The sequence below is a fragment of the Balearica regulorum genome, chromosome 11 (genome assembly GCF_011004875.1).
Source record: "Balearica regulorum gibbericeps isolate bBalReg1 chromosome 11, bBalReg1.pri, whole genome shotgun sequence".
In the NCBI taxonomy this organism is placed as follows: Eukaryota; Metazoa; Chordata; class Aves; order Gruiformes; family Gruidae; genus Balearica; species Balearica regulorum.
In genome coordinates, this window is record NC_046194.1 from 2,664,858 (window position 1) to 2,684,065 (window position 19,208).

Below are 19,208 nucleotides of genomic sequence, written 5' to 3' on the forward strand. Positions count from 1 at the left end.
CAGAGGGTCTGAGAGAAAGGAAATTATTAAGCATTCTAGTGGGTTTTTTCCAACAAAAACTAAGATAGAGGTCAATGAATAAGTATGTGCAGGCTGGAACTTAAATCCTCTGGGGTGACTGTAGGCTAATTAATAATTAATGCCAGAGACATGGTGTTTGAAATGCAGATGTGATAACTGGAGGCCTGGCAAAGCTGTTCAGAGGAAGCAGATTTGGATGCTATAGGGAATAGGCACTCCCTTGCCGGCTGGCTCTGAAAGCAGACCTGGGTGCAAAGCAGGGCCTATGGTTTAGATTATATTCCCCTCAGCTGTTAATTACCTGAACCTACTTTGAAGTTTTTCTCTTTTTATCCTCTGCATGAAAAGAGATTGGTTCAGCCAAGGGACTTGAAAAAATGATCAAATACACGGAGTAGAGGAGGGGAATAGAACTTCAGATATAAAAAAAGATAAGGAAGAAAAACACTCAGGGAAACATAGAGGGACGTATTAGGAAGTGCACGAGTGTGGCTCCGCGTTTCAAGTGAGTTGTGCTGCTCTAAGTTATTTCAGCCATTAAGCAAACCCCCGCGCGTTTTACGAACAGATTCGTTAAAAGGAATCTCTCACTCTACGTATAGAGTTTACATTAATTATTTGATGAAAGTACCATAGGTGATTTCCTATGCTATTTTTAATTCAATAAAGTCATTTAAACCTCCTTATGTTTGGGGCTATTTAATGAGGTGCGCAACATTAACAGAATCACCAACGAGCTGTTACTACAAGTATTAAGATTTTTGCAAAAACCACTCATTTTCGCGAAGGGGAGAAACAGGCACAGCTTGGGTTCCCCACCGCCACCGAAAGGGGGGGGGGGGGGGGGGACAGGTGCCTCTCAGCCTCCGTGGGGGGACCCGAGGGCCAACGAACCATTTTCACAGCAAGTGGGGAGCGAGGTGACGCGCCGGGCCCCGGTGCGGGCAGGGGTGGGGTGGCAGGGCTGATGGGGATGAAGGCGGGGGGGGGGGGGGGGATGCTGCCCGCACCCCCGGGGACGGGAGGCGTTTGGGGACCGCACAAACACCCTCCCAGCGCAGGGAAACACCCCATTTCCAAAAAAGCCGGGGGGAGGGGGGGAGTACCTCTTGCAATACCGCCATCAGAGCGAAAGGCAGCCCCAGGGTGAGCGGGGCCGGCCGGGCCGGTCCCCCCCCGGAGCGCCCCGGGGACGGTGCGGGCTCCCCGGGGATGGCGGGCGGCAGCCGGCCCCGCTCAACCGGAGCCGGCCGGGTCCCTGCGGCAGGAGGGGGGCTCCGAAATCGCCTCACCCGTTTTCGCTTTGCAGTGACAGATCGTTCCCTTTTCAAAGCGTCTCCAGAGTCTCTTTTTTTGACGCTCTTCCCCACTCGTTAGAGCCTGTCCGTTCAAAGGCTTCCCCGGCTAAACTTCCAGCAACTTCACTAAAACCCTTTGAAACATGGGGAAGGGGGGGGATTTTTTTTTTTTTTTTTTTGGCTCTTCCTTTTTTTTTTTTTTTTTTCCCCTCTGGAGTACGGTAGGGTGAAGCGATCTCTCGTGAACTCAGGGCTGGCTGTGTTTAAAAATTAATTTGAAATGCCTGTCTTCAAGGCGCAGGCGTCTCGCATTTAAGCCTATCACCTTGGCATCTCGGCACAGCTTCTCTTCCTGCTGATGCGGAGAACCTCTGCATCCCTCCTCGTCCGAAACCAAATATATATATATATATATATATTTTTTTTTTTTTTTTCCTTCCCCAATTTCTCTTTCCAAGCACCATCTTTCACCGTGACGTCAGGGAGACACGCAGCTGTATGACAGCCTAACGCATAGCTATACACCTGCAGGATGTTCTCGCTCCTTTGTGGGGGTAATTCGCAATGTCGCCCGGTTATCCAGTCGTGTGTTGTTTACCCACAGCTAAACAAAGCTGCCAGGTGAAGATGAGGACTCCGTCCCGGGGCGGGGACCGCCTTGATCTTCCCCAAAACGGGCGTGGGAAGAGCATCGGTGTTCGCGTCACGGGCGTGGGGTGCCCCAGGGAGAGCCACGCCTGGGAGGGAGAGTGGCTTTTAATGAAATCATAACATTCAAACAGTTTTCTATTAAATCCTGCTAATTTTCTAGGTGAAGGCTGTGAAGTGAATGTGAGGAAGCATTAAAAGGGAATTGAATTTGCATTCCTTATGCTACAGGCACATGTTTACATGACCTTTAAAACAGAATTAAAGCTGTATCATCAGCAGCTGTAGGCAATTCACATTACTAAGGCAATCAAATCAGAAGGCTAAACTAACTATAAAACATAAATTAAACTGATAGAGAATCATCCTAATTCACTAGGTTTACTTGCAATTTACTTATCCGCTACTAGTAATTTCTAAGCAGTTTGGAGAAGAAGCAAATAGCAAATACTTGAACGTGGCACTTAGAAAAATGCGTTGTCCGAGGGGAGAGCCGGCTCTCCCGGGGGCTCTTCATTAGCGAGAGCGGGTCTCCAGCCCGGGCCCGGGCCCGGGCCCCCCGGCTGCCCCGGCGAGGGAGCGGTCCCGGCGGTCCACGAAGGGCCTACAAGCCGGTACCCGCAACTGCTGCATCGCCTAAACCCCCAGCTTTACCGGGTTGGCTCAAAGCTCCCGGAGTCCCCTCGCTCTCCGGAGGAGCCTCATGGACGCCGTTTATTTTCTGAAATATGAAATAACTCCAGGTCCGATAGAGTCCGCGTCGCGCCGTTCCCTCTTGCCCTCCTCTGCCATCCCCAAGAGGGATGCTTTCCAATGTCTGAAGCATGATTTAAAAAAAAAAAAATAAAATAAAAATTCGATACCGCCGGTGATTTCATTAAAAGTTTGCAGAGTGGATTTCCCGGGCGGAGCGGGGACGGCGGCCGGCACCGGGCAGCCCCTGCCCCGCTGCCCCGGCAAGGCCCGGCCGCAGCCGCCTCCCTCCCCCCCCCCCCCGAGCATCCCCGACTTTGATTTATTCCTATTTATTTCTTGCAGGCGGCGCAGCCGAGGGGCTGCCTCTCCCCCTTTAGCGGCGGCTCTCCCGTGTGCGCTTCCATTTGGCCTGGGGACCGCGCTGATTTATTGCCCGCCCGCCTTTCCATGAACTTCTTCTCCCCCGCTCCCCACGCAGCCCCCGCGGTACGCGGGACTCCCCGCGGCTCCTCCGCCCCGGGGAAAGCAAAGGGTGGAAGGTCCGGGGAAGGGGTGGTGCAGCCTCCAGCGGCTTTAACCGGTGGGACGCGGGGGAGGGAGGGGAGAAGAGGTGCCAGGAGATGCCAGGGGCCTTCGCACGCTGAGGGAGAAGCGGCTGGAGACGGTTCGGCCTCAGCAGCATCTTCCTGCGGGGGCTGGGGTTACTGCTGCGGGGAGTGGGGGGACGGCGAAGCCGAGGCAGGTCCAAGTGCAGGGAGGGGAGTACCGGGGGGGCGTGGGGGGTGTCCCCCGCTCCGGCATCACCTGGAGGCCCGTCCCGGCTCGGTGGATGGAGGGGGGGGTGGCGGCGGGAGGCATCCCCAGCCTGCGGGGCAGGGGGCTCGGGCTTCCCGGGGGGGGGGCTGGGGGCCGAGCTCACGCGTGGGCCCCGCCGAGACGCCCTGCGCGCAGCCGGGCGCAAGTTCTGACACTCGCGGACCCACGCGAGAGCCCAGCGGCGAGGAAACGGGGCTGTCGCAAAGCATCCACCTGCACAGGCACGGTCCCGTGTGACTAAGCGAAACCTCAACTGCCTCGTCGTGTCCCTTCGCGCTTTCTTGCATCGCCCACGCGCGATTCACGAAGGAAACATCTTTTAGTAACACAGCCTGGCCTAAAAGTTCAGCTTTTGTAACAGCTTCGATTGGCGCGACCGGAATGAAACGAGGAGTAAACTTCCCACCAAGCCGTAAACATTTCCCCTGCGAGAAAACAAAGGATTAGCAGCACCATCTACGTATTTCCAAATGGAAATCTAGGAATGACGAGGCGCTTCAAAGTGCAAGAGAGGTTTCGATCCCTCTGCGGAATCAGGAGCATCACTGGATGCTTTGCACGCTGAGTGACAAAGCTGGGGAAAAGGTATACTTTAAATAAAAAAAAAAATAACCAAAAAATCGCATTGAAATTGTTCAGTAAGCTAACAAACAACAATGTTGGTATTTGTCATCCAAGGAACGGAGCTGTTTGTCTTCAACGTCTCGTTAGTCAACAGAGGTTAAATAGCGTGCCATTTAGTGCGTTTTCAAATCCAACCCACTTTCCTTTAAATACGCCTGAGCAGAAATCTGTCCGTTCGGGAACTGTATTTGAATTATTTCTAAAACACAGGCAGGATGGCCTCTGCTCTGGAATGGGAGCTGGAGCCCGTCCGCCCCGCACGCAGGATGGCCGATGCCCTTGTCCATCGCTAACCGCATCGCCCCTGTTTGCTGGGCGTGAACACACTCGGCCGAAAAACCCCCACCAAAAACACAACCGAAAAAACCCAAACCAGAAACACCCCCCCAAGAAAAACCAAACCAACACGGGATTTCGGTGCGGGATGAAACAAGCGCCTTGTTGTCATCACCGCCTGTTTGAATGGCACGGTGAGGAAAGTGCCTACGTAAAAGGGAAGTGATCCGCGTTGTTGTGCAGATCTATTAACTCCTAACGTGACCTTAAAAACTGGCGTGCACTGCAGTCACCGCCCGAGAAAGGGACCGGCCGCCTCCGAGCACCCTGTGCCGGAGCCCCCTGGCCCCGGCTCCCTCTCGCCATCCATAGTTCTCCATTAAGCACAACAAGCCCCAACGTTTCAATACGTGGATTTAATAAACGGCAAGACCAGTCCCACGGTAAAAATGTGCACTTTGGAAAGACTTCCCGGAATATTTTTCTTTTTTTTTTTTTTTTTTTCCCCTGCTCTCGACTGCAAATCAACCAAATGTTCGAGACAATACCTGCTACAAACCAACCCAGCTAACAAAATAACAGTGACCTGAACATGACGTGGTAGTCCACAAATGAACGACATTTTTTTTTTTTTTTCCCCCAGCAAGTACATTTTTCAAATATTAACAAAGTGGAAAAAAAAAAAAAAAATCATCATCATCACAATAATAGGCGATTCGAGCAGAGGAGCGAGGAGTCGCCCAAAACGCTTTGGAAACCGCAGCAGTTAGAATACAAATGCTATTTACCTTGTGATTTTCTCTGCCCGGGACTGGCTTTATTGTCCCTCCCTAGCCTTTCTCCGGGCGCAGGACCAGCCCAGCCGCAGCAACGCTCCCTCCGTGCCGGGCTTATCACTAACGGGCTGGTGCTGGGAGAGATTTGGGGAGGGGGGGGGGCTGCATTCATTCTTACATTAGGACTATTTTAATTTGCAATCTGTCAGTCCATCTCCTGGCTGTGGCTCTGAGATGGCAGTGTGGCTGTGGCTCTCCCTCCTCTCTCTCTCTCCCTGCACAGCGTTTACTCACGTTCAAGAGCAGCCAACAGAGACCAAAAAAAAAAAAAAAAAAAAGAACTAATTGAGCTTGTGTCGGTATTGGCTAATTTCTGCTAATACTCTGTAAATTCCTCTTTTCCTCCTAACCTTCCCCCATGCAGGTTAGGCTTTCACAAAGCATCTCCGGAGCTCCAGGAGCCAGTTTCTCAGCCCTGCTCGCTGAGCTGATGGGTGGCTGGGCTTCAGCGTTAGCACCAGAGAGCCTCGATGTACACAATGAAAACCTTAACTCCTGGCTTCAGAAACGGTTAAATTGCCCTTTCCCAACCCCCACCCCCGTTATGATTGACTCTGTTTTTAAATTTGCACTTGTTCCCACCAAGCGCAATCTAACTCGTCCTGTCTCTAAAGTGAACTTGTGTTGAAGGTGAAGTTTTCAATATAGAGGTCATGACACCGAGCCACAGCTTACCGCTCCGAGCTTCATGCTGTATTAAACACAATCAAAACGAACCCCTTTTAGACCTTTTTTTTTTTTTTTTCCTTCCCCCTCCCGCAGATGAACAATGAAAGGAAGAAAAAAAAAAAAATCTCTAAAATATAATAAAATCAGCTCTGCCACGATGATAAACCCATTCCTCCCGCTTCTGGGCTCGCTCTCTCCGAAGTCCCTACCCGGAGAGAGGCGCCTATAGAACCGCTTAGAAACACAAACACGCACGCACAGACGCACCCCGCGTTTTAGTTATAGCTCTTAAAGGGGACTCTGTGGGTTTGGTGCCGGGGAGAGCCGTCCCTGCCCCGCCGCAGATGCGCCCGCCGCCGGGGAGCAGCGCTGCCACCGCCCCGCGGGCTCCACTCGTGGGTACCGCCGCCGCCGCCGCCGCCTGCCCGCTGCCCACGAAGGGGATGGGACGTCTGAGCCACGCACCCGGGTGACCCCCACACACCCCCCACCTCCCCCCCAGAAACTCTCGGTCCCGCCTGTGCCTCCGCCGGGCGAGGGGGGACTCGACACAATTACAGCTCCTTCACTTCAAAGCGGGGGTTTTCTCTATAGCGACTTCTAGCTGCCCCAAGACGGTAGGCTGCCTTCAGCTATTGTGCGATCTTTTTCGTGCCAAAGATTTAGCAGGAAAGGGGGGGAAAAAAAAGAAAAAAAAAAAAAAAGAAAGATATTAAAGCGAGTTATTTGTTGGGGAAACGCGGGTCCCTCGAGTGCGGAGGCACCCAGAGCCAGAGGGCTGGAGCGCACGGTCCAAACCCAGAAACTTTTTTTTTTTAAACTTTAATGGGTTTCAGTCTATGAAAAATAAGTTACAAATTCTTGCAACAGTAGCTTTGCATGTACTTATTTTTCTCCCATGTCCAGACGGGGTCGTCTATTGAATAAGGCTCTTTTATTCTGCATGGGGCAGGGGATTTGTGGCCATGGTCCCCCTTTTATTCCTCTCTCTATGGAAACCCAGATCATGGGGAGAAATATGCGAGGCTGAATAAAGAAAAGCAGCAGAAAGGACCGCTTGAGAGCGGCATCTGTTACACTTGGGAAGTTAGACTGACAGGAAAGAGCTAAAGAAACCCTCTCCAGCAGATTAGTTAGAACAGCAAGAAGATTTAACTATATGCAGATAAAAACACTTTAAAATACACCATACTCTCCTATAGGCGAGATGAGAGTCTCCTCCGTCAGGAGCGGAGTGCCGCGGAGCCGGGCTCTGCCTTAGATACATTTGCAACAAATAGTAAAATAGGACGTTCGGGGGTTTATTTCCCTGCTAGAGACTCTGCCTTAATTAAACGGCGGATCTGAACATCTATTTTCACGGGCAATGGGATTTGAAAAATAGTTTCGGAAGTTAAAGTGCAAATTAATTTTAAATAATTTAGTTACGTTTTTATACAGCGCGGATTTTTTTAATTTTTTTTTGTTTTATTATTATTTTTATTCCGCGGGCTCCGGTGATATTTATTTCGAGAAGCTTGTGAAGGCGGAGAGAGGGGGGGGAAAAAAAAAAAAAGGAAAGAAAGGGGGGGAAAAAAAAAAAAAAAAAGAGAGAGAGCTGCTAATATAACTCTTCCTCTGCCCTCCCCGCCTTCCCCCGCGCCTCCGGCGGGCTCGGCCGCGGGGCTGAACGCCGCTGCTCCGCTCGCAGAGCTCGCCGGCAGAAACGGAGCTCTCGCAGAGACATTTTTCATCTCCTGACCTCCCCGCTGACCCCCCCCCCCCCGCTCCCCACCGCCGCTCGCACACACACTGCCCCCCCCCCACACCCCCCCCCCCCACTACCTGCAAACTTTATTTATTTTCATTTTATTTTATTTTTTTTTTAATTTTCCAAGTTGCCCCCGGGGGCTGCGGCAGGCGCGGAACGGGCGCGGGTGCGCAGCGCAGCGGCCGCCCGCCGGGAACGAGCCCCGAGGACCCGCAGCCTCCCCGATATATCGCGATCTGCCTCCAGCCACGCACCCCGCTCTGCTCCCTGACGGGCAGCCCTGCCTTTGCCCCCTCTCCCACGCTGCGCCCTGCCCGAGCCCCGGCGAGAAATTATTGTGATTATTATGATTATAATGAGGAAAGCGATGCTACCCGGCTATAAAGGAATCAGAGGAGCGCTCTCACCTTATTTATATCTATTTTCTCATTTTCTTGAATTTTCTTCAGATCTGTCTTCTCAGAGAAACTAATGCCTTAATGACTTTCTGGTAGCTGCAAGCCTTCTTTTATTTCTGCTAAATATATGAAAATGTATGCAAATTTAAATCAAGCTTAACCTAGGAGCTCTTGCAATATATTTAATGGAATTTCAAACCAATAAGGGAACTCTGATGCAGTCTTCTGTAAGTGCAAATATAATTACGCAGCTAGGTTACCTCCAAAATTATGCAGGGAAAGGTCATTTTTTAACTCGGGAGCGGTTCGGAGGTACGAGGGCTGTGGCTCTCCCCGCCGGAGCCCCGCCACCGCCGCCCAGGGGCCCCGCTCCAGCCCCGCCGGGGCAGCGCGGGTGCGGGCCGGCGGAGGGGCTCTGCCCGCCGGGCCCGAGCGAGCCGGGGGGTACAGCTCTCACCCCCCCCCCCCCAGAATAACAACAACACCCCACCACCACCACCACCCCCCCGGTGGGGTCTGGGGGCCGCACGCGCCTTTCCCCCCTCGATTTTTCCCTTTTCCCCCGGATTTTTGTCCTGCAGACCGCACACCGGGCGCGCACCGGCGGCGCGGCGCGGCCGTGCATTCCGTGTCGCAAACTTTTGAGGAGGCACCACCGGATTTATTGACGGGGAGGCCGGAAAGAGCCTTTTGGGGCTTTTTTTTTTTTTTTTTTTAATTACTATTATTATTTGGGGGGGGGGATCTGGTTGGTTGGTTGGTTTTTCCTTTGGCTGCTCGGAGCGCACCGCGGGGGCGCACGGCCCGGGGCGGGCGGCAGGGAGACGCGCGGGTCGGGGCAGCAAGAACAGCGGCAGCCACCGGCGCAGGGGAGCGGAGCGGGTACCGCGCACCGAGCGGCGGAGCCCGCCCGGACCGGAGGGCTGAGGGCGGCGAGGACCCCCGGGGGGGGGGGGGGGGGGGCGCGTCGGGGGCCGGCCCTGCGCCGGGGTGGTCCCGCAGGGCTGCCGCCGGGGCGCCGCCGTTTAACCTCTGCCGCGCGCTCCCCCGGCGCTAATCGCTCCCCATTTAAGCCGTGCCCCGCGCCCCCCCACACACACCCCCCCCGTCCCGTCCCGTCCCTCCCCGCCCGGTGCGGAGCGCGGCGCGGAAGGAGTTAAGCGGCGGGGCCGCCTCGCGCCCGGCCCCCGGTGCCGGCGGAGTGATTCACTTCCTGCCTCGGGCCCGCGCGGAGCCCGGCACCCTGGCCCCGCCCCCGTCGCCGCGGCCGACCTCCCCGTCCCTCCTATTGGCCCGCGCGGCGCGGCCCCGCCGGCGACGCGCCCCCATTGGGCGGCGCGGCTGCCAGTCGGCGGTCGGCCGCTGCCCTGGCCGCCGTGCCGGTGGATGTCAAAGGCTGAAGCGGCGGCGCCGCCACAGTATAACTCGTGGGGGCTGCGCGGCGGCCATGGCCACAGCCGCCTCCAACCCCTACAGCCTCCTCGGCTCCGGCTCGCTCGCCCATGCGGACGGCGCGGGCATGCAGCAGGGGAGCCCCTTCCGCAACCCGCAGAAGCTGCTGCAGAGCGAGTACCTGCAGGGCGTCCCCGGCAATGGGCACCCGCTGGGACACCACTGGGTGACCAGCCTGAGCGACGGCGGGCCCTGGCCCTCGGCGCTGGCCGGTGGCCCGCTGGAGCAGCCCGACGTCAAGCCGGGCCGCGAGGACCTGCAGCTGGGCGCCATCATCCACCACCGCTCGCCCCACGTCTCCCACCACTCGCCCCACGCCAACCACCCCAGCGCCTGGGGGGCCAGCCCGGCCCACAGCGCCTCGCTGGCCCCCCCCGCCGCCGCCGCCGCCGGGCAGCCCCTCAACGTCTACTCGCAGGCCGGTTTCGCGGTGGGCGGCATGCTGGAGCACGGCGGGCTGACCCCGCCGCCCGCCGCCGCCGCCGCGCAGGGCTTGCACCCGGGGCTGCGGGGCGAGGGCGGCGGGGAGCACGGCGAGCTGGGCGGGCATCACTGCCAGGACCACTCGGACGAGGAGACGCCGACCTCGGATGAGCTGGAGCAGTTCGCCAAGCAGTTCAAGCAGCGGCGCATCAAGCTGGGCTTCACCCAGGCCGACGTGGGCTTGGCCCTGGGGACCCTCTACGGCAACGTCTTCTCGCAGACCACCATCTGCCGCTTCGAGGCCCTGCAGCTCAGCTTCAAGAACATGTGCAAGCTGAAGCCGCTGCTGAACAAGTGGCTGGAGGAGGCCGACTCCTCCACCGGCAGCCCCACCAGCATCGACAAGATCGCGGCGCAGGGGAGGAAGAGGAAGAAGCGGACCTCCATCGAGGTGAGTGTCAAGGGCGTGCTGGAAACGCACTTTCTCAAGTGTCCCAAGCCGGCCGCCCAGGAGATCTCCTCGCTGGCAGACAGCCTGCAGCTGGAGAAGGAGGTGGTGCGGGTCTGGTTCTGCAACCGGCGGCAGAAGGAGAAGCGAATGACCCCGCCGGGGGAGCAGCCGCAGCACGAGGTGTACTCCCACGGCGTGAAAACGGACACGGCCTGCCACGACCTCTGACCGGGGGCTGCTCGGGCAGGCAGGACTGCGGGCTGCGCGGATTTTTCCGCCGGGGCTTTAACTTATGGTTTCCGAGAGGCGGGAGACGTGGAGCGGGGGCTCCCCGCTCGCCGCCTGGGCAATATATATATATATTTTTTTTTTTTTTTTCTCTCTCCGACCTTTCCGCTGATCAGTACACGGTGTTTACTCGCAGACAAGGTTTGTTTTCGGTCTCCACTAGGACGAAGGGGAAAAAAAAAAAAAAGGAAAAAAAAAGGAAAAAAAAAAAAAAAAGAAAACCCACGGGAAAAAGGAAAAAAAAAAAAAAAGAAAAAACGACAGAAAAGGAAAGACAGATGTGTGCCTATGAATAACCTTCCAGCGCCTTGGTTATATCAGCTGTATTTCAGGTGAATCTGTTTTACAATAGACTAGTTTTGCATTTTTAAAGACTTATATAGCGTTTTTAAATGTCTGAGGTGTTTTACTACAAACTGTACACAATATTTGTGACCTAATTTGTATCGAATTGATCAGTCAAAACCTTTCTCCCTTCCCCACGCACCGGCAATGTCACCCAGCGGGGACGGGGCAGGGTGGCCGCGGCCCTTCCTTCCCCCCCTCCCTCCCTAAATCCGCCTCCCTCCCCCGGGGAGACGGGGTTCCCCTCCGCGCCCGCGGAGCCCCGCGCCCCCGATTGCCGCACGCACGGTTGTGAAGAACAGGCTTATTTGTTGCAGTTTTTCTCTGCCTTTTCAAGAACTTCCCAACACGGTAAAACGGTCGGGTTACCGTCCCGACCTTCCCCCCCCCCCCCCCGCCCTCTTCTCCCAAGGAAAAAAAAAAATCAAAATAATTATTTCTAAAGAGATTTATCCGAAATTAAGCATCACAAACAAAACCGTGGCACAACAAACCGTTGGCCAGTCCTTTTACTTTCCGAAGATGAGTTGGGCTTTTTGATCAGCGCCAGACTGAGAGGTCTGTAGTAAAACACCTTTATACTTCTGCGCTTTGGCTTCGGAAATCAGTTTCTCTGTATTTTGTTTCGATAGTGAAGAGGAATGAGGTGTCTCATGAATTAAAGGGGGGGGGGAGGGAGGGGGACAGATAACGCCCGCATTTGGTTCACGCTGAGCTTATTTCCGCGTCACAGGGAGATGCTGAATTTGTTGAAAAGCTTTTATATAAAAAAAAAACAAAACAAAACAAAAAAAACAAAACAAAACACACAACAAAACGAACAGGGAGAAAAACAAAACAAACAAAGAAAAAGTCACTAAAACGCTAAAACCATAACCATTTTTTCGGCACAGGGAAGTGCTGAGCTGTAACCGCCCCCTCTCCTCCGCCCGTCCGTGGATGTGTTGTACACAAGGACGGGGGGGGGGGGTGTGTGTGTGCAACGCCCACGCACCCACGCAGCAGCTCACGGAGGGGAATTGCTGCGTGTGTGTGTGTGTGAGTGTGCACGGCCAAGTTCACTCGCTGCACCCGCGGCCGGGCTGGCTCGGGGCCGCCGGGCGGGACCGGGCCGGGCCGGACCGGGCTCCCCCCGCACCCAGGGGCTCCCCCCGCACCCAGGGGCTCCCCCCCACCCCCGGGCCGGGCCCGGTACGGTCCCGCTCCGCGGCTGCACCCCGCTCCGCGGCTTCCCCGAACAGCCCCTCTCTCTCCCTCCCCGGCGTTCAGATTTTTTCCTTTCGACATTTATATTTTTCAAGTATTTTTCAGTAAGCGCTAAAAAAAAAAAAAAAAAGACAAAAAAAAAATAAACTCGACACTGAGGACCTGCCTATTTCTGCCAACTTTATAACTGTACAGTTTTGTATATTAAACGTTTTTTGGAAGTTATTAATTTAAAGAAAGATCATTTAGTTTATTCATTTAGTAACTGATGTATAATAAACGCTATTTTCATTAAAGGTTGCTTTTTTCAACTATTTTATCCAAAATTGCCTATCGCAGTTGCCAACAATTATTTATTTTCAATAAATTCCGCATTATGTTTAAAAAAAAAAAATAAAGAAAGAAAAAAACGTTTCAGAAAGAAAAAAAAGAAGCCTAAATGGGTGTCGGAAAAAAAAATAATAACGAAACACACGAGTCGCTGTAACGTTTGGTTGTCGACCAGTTTTAGTCAAGGGGTTTATATTGACGCAATATTTTATTGTTGTAAAAGGAAAAAAATTTTAAAAAAAAAAAAGGTTTAAATAAACATTTTTACAAAAAAACCCAAACCCAACAACAGAAAGAAAAAAAATATTTAAAATTACGTTGCGTTGTTTGTGCGCTGGCCGAGCCGGGGGGTGCGGGCAGCGGGGGCTCCTCGGCGAGGGGGCGGCGGGGACCCCCCTGGCCTCGCACCCCCCCCCCCTCCCCGGGAAGGGCCGGGACCCTCCCTGGGAAGGGGGCTCGGGGAGGAGGGGGGGACACACACGCCGAGCCCGGCAGCGCCGAGCGGAGCGGGTTACACCTGCCGCGGCGCCGCGGAAAATGCAGGTTTGGGGGAGGGGGGGAAGGGGCTCCGCGGCTTTTTCGGGGGTGGCGGGGCCGTGGGAGCGGGCACAGCGCTGGGCGTATATCTAAATATTTGTGTGTGTATATATGTGTATACATTCTAGACTGTATGTCAGTGCAGGGGGCCCGCAGCAGCAGCGCTGCCTCCTCGCTTCGCCTCCAGCGCCCCGCGGCTCTGCGCCCCCGCGCTGCGGCCGCCTCCCTCCCCGCTGCTGCCTCCCGCATTCCCCGCAGCCGATGGGGACCCGGCCGGGGTTTTCCCCCCTCTCTCCGAGCAGCAGGAATCGGGCACGAAGGAAGTTTCTTTTGTTCCGTCCTTCCCTCCGCCCCACCCTCCCCCGGGCCGCCGCCACCGGGAGCGGAGGGGCCGCGGGGGCCGGGCCGGGGGGCTCCTGCGCCCCGACCCCCCCCCCCCCCAAATCCTACGCCCCAGGCAGCCCCCCGCTCCCCCTGGGCGGGAAGTGGCGTGTTCGGGAGGAACAATAACAGTTAATCACATCTAATGGGGTGAAACGGGGAAGCTCCATCCTCGGCGGCCGGGCGAAGGGAGGAGGGTGGGTGCTGGGGGGGGGGAGGCAGGAAAGCAGCAAACTTCACGGCAGCACCAGCCAAAGGGCCTGTGATTTTTTTTTTTTTTTCTTTCCCCTCTTCTGAAGCCGAACGTTGGAGGAAACAATAACCAACCCTTCTGCGAACAGTTCAGGGGAGGGGAAAATTACCTTTAGGAGTTCTGAGAAGTGACCGGAGCGAGGAGCGAGCTCTCTGGTCTTTAATAACCCAGCAGGAGCCGGAGTGGACAGGCACCTTCCCACGCCGGTCACAACGAACGTACAGTCCTCTACCTGTTAGCAAGAGAGATTTGGGACGTAAGCAGTGGGTGATGCTTTGTTTCTTAACCATAAAACTGATTTATTTTCTGTAAATCTTTGCAAGCTGCAGCGCCACAGTCTTGGGGCGAGGGGCCTGCGCCTGCCCCTGCGCTGGGGCAGCAAAGGCTGCTGCCTCCGCAGCGGGACGACAACCTGCAACTGGTTCAGAAGGGATTACAGCAGAAGAAGAAGGAAATACACCTCCCAAAATCACATTTCTCAGTCTACTCCATAAACAAAATGAACGTGCACAAAGTAGCACGCGTACCAAACCAGGAGTAAACGGCCACGGTTTGTAAACCTCCCCAACTAAGGACACGGAGGAAAAGCTTTGTGTTAAAATAGGCCCTGTGTGGTCATGCTGGCTCTTAACGTCCAGTGTCCTGAGAGGTAACGCTCTTAAAGGCAGCCTTAGTTTGGAGGAAAGACAAGAAGGCGTTTCACTGAACTCCGCCTGGTTTAGAGCCCTTTGGCTCTTCTGTAAATGCAGCTACAGCGAGGACTGGGTAATGTGTTATTTTAAAAACAAATTATGTTAAGAGACAAAAGAGATGCAATGACAGACAAAATCAAATAAGTTTATAAACAGAAGTACTTCAAAGACTACTTGAAAGCTGGGAAAAACAGGGAAGGAGAATTTCATTTAGAGAAAAGAAAATCTCTGCTCGCTGTTGCCCATATATCTCAGTATTCCTGTGAGCAAAAGGAAACTCTTTTGTGCCACCTAATGTTAAGTACAGATCACTGTTGTCTTTGCCGCCCATCGTACATCGTGTGCATGGGGAGGCCTCGGGGTGCTGGGCGCGTCCGGGCGGAGCGGGGCGGCTGGGGATGCTCGGCATCCAAAAGTCCCACCGAACCAAGGGCAGGAAAACAAAGTTCAGCTTTACAGTCGTGGATCAGGTTATCTTCTGAATTTAGGAAATTATTAAAAAAAGAACTCAAGAGGGGGTGGAAAGAAGCACGGGGGATAGTCATAAGAACAAGAGACTCCAAATTTGGTCTTTGTTATAACAAAGTAAATCCAGAACGAGCGTATCCAGGCGTTATATAAGCTGCCCACCATCCAGCATCTCTCTCAGCAGCCTCTGCAAACCTCTGGGCTCGCAGCACCTTCTCCCTCAGCTCTCCCTCGAGGACCAAAGCGGCCTTGCCTTTGCACACGCGTGTCTCCCAGTCCGAAGAATTTATGGTGTGTACTTAGCGGCCGTTCACACTAACGTAAGATACTAATTTAGTACTGAAATATCTCGCGCAGTCCTGTAAAGAAGAAAGGGTTGAAAGAAAGCGTTTCTCTGATAACAATGAATTACTCCACTTTTGTGATTTTAATGGAGAGTGTTAAACATCTTTAACAATTTCAGAGGCTGAATCTCCTTTGCTTTTTATGTTATATGAAACCTGAGGCTTCCTTCGGATTTAAATTTCAAATATTCTCGAGCTGTGCTCTCCTCCCCTCTAGAGAGAGCCGGGACCATAGCAGGGGCTTCACTTGAAAGCAAAAATTATTACAAGTAAGCAGAGATGCTATCTCACTTCATAGTGGTCTTTATGGATCATTCAGAATATGGACCAGTCAATCCATACCTAGACTACATTTGACCAAGATGCTTTTAAAATCCCTCAAAATACTTAATTTTGAGGGTTTGTTTTGTTTTGTTTTTCTTTGTTTTTAAGCAGAAATTCCATATGTTCAGGCAGAGCAGACTGGAGGACCTGGTCCTATTCGGCCTGCATCAATGTACCAAAATTGCCCCTGATGTTTAGGGCAGATCCACGTGTAGATGGAGACACATTTAAAACATAAATCTTTCCCCCCAGAAGCCGGGGAGCACGCAGGGCTGGGGGGCTGTCCTTCAGCCAAGGGTCCGATCCCAAACCCCGGACACAATTCAACATTTTACTCACCAAGGCAGCTTCTATTTAATTCAGCGAGCTCCTCCCCGCACACGACATTTTTCATTTATGTCCCTGCACAATCTCACTTGAGGCTCCATCCTAGAAGAAATGTGTATGTAAGATTTTAGGCAGGTGACCAGTCCCTCTGAGCATCCCCAAAAATACTCACAGAGATCAGGGCCTGCGTTTGTACTCGCTTTCCCCTTTTTCTAGCGTCCTGCAACCAATAGACTGGAAAGGCTCCACAGCAATTACATATTTAGGATATGTGATAGCTGCACTTAAGATCTTTACGACTGATTACAGGATAAAATTTACTTCAAATGTGCAAGAGCCCATTTTTAAACCCCAGTCTTTCAGCTGCTTTCCATTATCTATATTCTGAAGAATCAAAAGCAATTAGAGCGTATGAAGTCTAAATGGTAAATAATTTCCAAATCAAAACCTTTATTAAAGCAATAAGCATCTATTTTTGTTAACACTGTGAGATATGGAAAGGGCCAAAGTAAATAACTTTTGGGTTAACGTAATGCAAAGAAAGCCAGACTTCTATGCTGAGGACCGGTACGTGAAATCTCGCCCCGAATGGATTTTTGGTTGAGTTTTTAAGGTTCAGGAAAGCAGGGTAAGCAAGAGGACTTAAAACTACCATTTTACACGGTGGTGACGTGAACGGTGCCATAGTTTACACACTCTTGTGAAGGGATTTGCACGCGGATCCGTGGCTCGCTGATTCACAGCGAGCGCTCCGTGCTACGCCGGCTTGTAAATATTTGTAGAATCACGTCCTTAATTAAAACGGTAAAACGGTATTAAATCTCGGAAGGGGCTAGAAAGAGGAGAGCAAGGAAGAGCTGTCGTCGGTGAGAGCCTGTCAACAAGAAGTTAAAAAGCTAGCGGTAAATGTCATTTCTGCCGGCTCTGGTGGTGCGGGGCTGGCGAGCGCTGGGTCCCGGCTCTGCGGCTCCCCGCAGCTCCCCAGCAACGTTCTGCCGGCACAGAGCAGCGCTCAGACGACACCAAGGAGTTTGCTGCTGCAAAAGTATTTTTTTACCACGCAGATGTTTCAGGCGGTGACTGTGAGAAGCCGGGCAGCAGCCCTTTTCACCCCTGGTTCTATTAAGAAACCGAAAATGCTGCTTCGTTATTCTGCCGCTGGATTTTCTCTTATTTTTTAAAGGGTGCCAGTCCTCGACTTCTGCACCTCAAGTACAAATAATATTTACCCAGTGTAGAAATGCCATTTCTGAACTGAAGTTGTTTTCCTTTTTGGCCAAAGCATGAAGTTTTGTTTCGCATATTTTTCTTCAGATTTTGGGAAGGAAAATATAAAACAGAATATAAATTAAAATAAAAAATTAAAAATAAAAATTAAAAAAGAAACAAATTTAAAAAATAAAATAAAAACAAAACACAAAACAAAAACCTCACAGATCTTTCTCACCAGAAAGTGGCTCGGGGTGAACGACTACGTCTGAACCCCTCCTGCCATGTCGGCTGGAGTTCAAACGGAGGTAACACGAGCTGCTCCCCGTTCAGGGCTCGTCCTTCTGTCTAGATTACGGGATTAGGCTCTGTTACATCTATCGACAGCTAGGAACTCGTGATCCAGTTAAAGCAGTTTGAAAGGCACCCAGCAGGTGCTGGGGGTCCGACACCGCAGCATAAATTCTGGGCAGTTTCTGGGGAAAAGCAGGGGCTGGCGTTGCGGGGGGCTTTCCAAGGCTCCGTACTGGAGGGGGGAAAAGGAAAAAAAAAAAAAAATATCAAAGTCCTCCCAGAAAACACTTGCGGGCAAGGAAAATTAGCCACAGACTGGTTTGGGTTTTTTTTCCCCCCCAGATCCTGAAAATGGAGTTGCTAATGCATAAATACAAACGCTGTCAAACACGAGCGCGCGATACTACGCTGCTCCTCGCTCCGTACACGCTGTAGGGGCGTAGTGGATCTCTTAGACCTAAGAAAAGCTGATGTAGTGCTGGAATTTTGAGTTTGCAGAAACTGTCCTGTAAATGTCACAGGGGATTACTAGATCTACAGGAAGATTACAGCTCTGCATACGTTTAGACTATTGATGTAAAACTTTATTACCTTTGATACAGCTTCTTCACGAAGGAAACAATTCAGCAGTGGGAATTCTGCCCACGACAAGCTTTCGCAGGGTCGAATCCTTCTGTACAACCCTGCTTTTCAACAGAGCAGACAAATCTCCCTGTAGGTGAAGGTACAGAAAGTGCAGGAATGACGCAGCACCTTAGGAACACGAAATCCTGCCTTGCTCAGGCAAAACTTCTCATAACCGCAGCACAGAGAGAATGCAACACACCCGAAATTATACAGCCCTGATAACTTTTTAATGGAAAAAGTAATAGTGTAGGTTTTACTATCGTGTATTCTTCATATATAGCAAAGCTGTAGTACAGCCTAAGAAAATCTGCTTTTGTAACAAGATCTATACGGAAATGAATACATGGTAATGTGACTGGCAATGGTTTTCTCAGAAAAATATGCAGGATTAGATTTCAGTTACAAAGCTGAAGTTCAAAGATTTTTCAGGCCGTTATACAAGAAAATGACAAACTGGGATTTTTGAGCTGTCAGTTCCCCACGGTGGAGAATCTTCGTGACTAAACATCACTTGGGCCTGCTCAGCTGAACCTGTTCTGCTGCCGCCGGCCCGAGATGGGATTCAGAGGAGTACGACACCCAAGTTGGGCAAGGTCCTGGGTTCCCCTCCCTGCGATCTGCACCCTCCCGCGGCTGGCACCGCGGAGCTGGGCCTTCGAGGCACAGCAATCTGCACATCCAGTACTCGGTGTTGGTCCTCAACCCTCCCCTCCTCTGTGTAGGGGCTTTTGCCTTCCTAGGAACAAGCACTATTGAATCGCTCCAAACGCCATTCCTTGGACAAAAATAGCGTGTGGAGCAATTTAAACCCAATTCATTACAAGAGAACACCTGTTACAGTACCTTCATCATAAATTCAGATTAAAGAAAATAAAGTCTGCGTTGTCTGATATGTTTTACTGTGCTGCACACCAATTTCAGATCATCTCCAACCCCACCACATCTGAAGCTTCAAACTCACGGCGTACAGTTCCTGCTCTACAACATTCTTCATCCTTGACTATAAAATACTTCTTGCCGTTTCATTCAAAATGGAGCGCATCAAATGAAAGATTACCGAACAACTATTTTAGCAGAAAAGTCGAGGGGGAGTTTCCTAATCTCCTAAAGAAAACACATGCACAATTTGTTCTGAGTTGCTGCTACCTCTTGTGTACATCGAGGGTAGGACAAGCCAGGAGACAGGGCGAGAGGAGGGCAGGCACCCAGCACGGCAGTAGGGGAG

At 52.4% G+C, this 19,208-nt stretch overlaps 1 protein-coding gene and 1 long non-coding RNA gene across 3 annotated transcripts in view; one reads left to right on the forward strand and one right to left on the reverse strand.

Moving 5' to 3' along the window:
* The window catches only part of LOC142603322 (uncharacterized), an 89,428-nt gene extending 81,334 nt beyond the window's left edge, over positions 1-8,094 (reverse strand). The window contains exon 1 of one of the 2 annotated variants that reach the window (XR_012837228.1): positions 8,042-8,094. This is a non-coding gene — a long non-coding RNA (uncharacterized LOC142603322). Of the gene's footprint in view, positions 1-5,167; positions 5,459-8,041 lie in introns of those variants that run through there. The other variant, XR_012837223.1, reaches the window with a different exon arrangement.
* A 1,298-nt stretch (positions 8,095-9,392) lies between these two features.
* On the forward strand, positions 9,393-11,387 carry POU3F4 (POU class 3 homeobox 4). Its single transcript, XM_075763053.1, has one exon. The coding sequence runs from the start codon at positions 9,480-9,482 to the stop codon at positions 10,584-10,586; it is 1,107 nt and encodes a 368-aa protein (XP_075619168.1). The 5' UTR covers positions 9,393-9,479; the 3' UTR covers positions 10,587-11,387.
* The last annotated feature ends 7,821 nt before the right edge of the window (positions 11,388-19,208 follow it).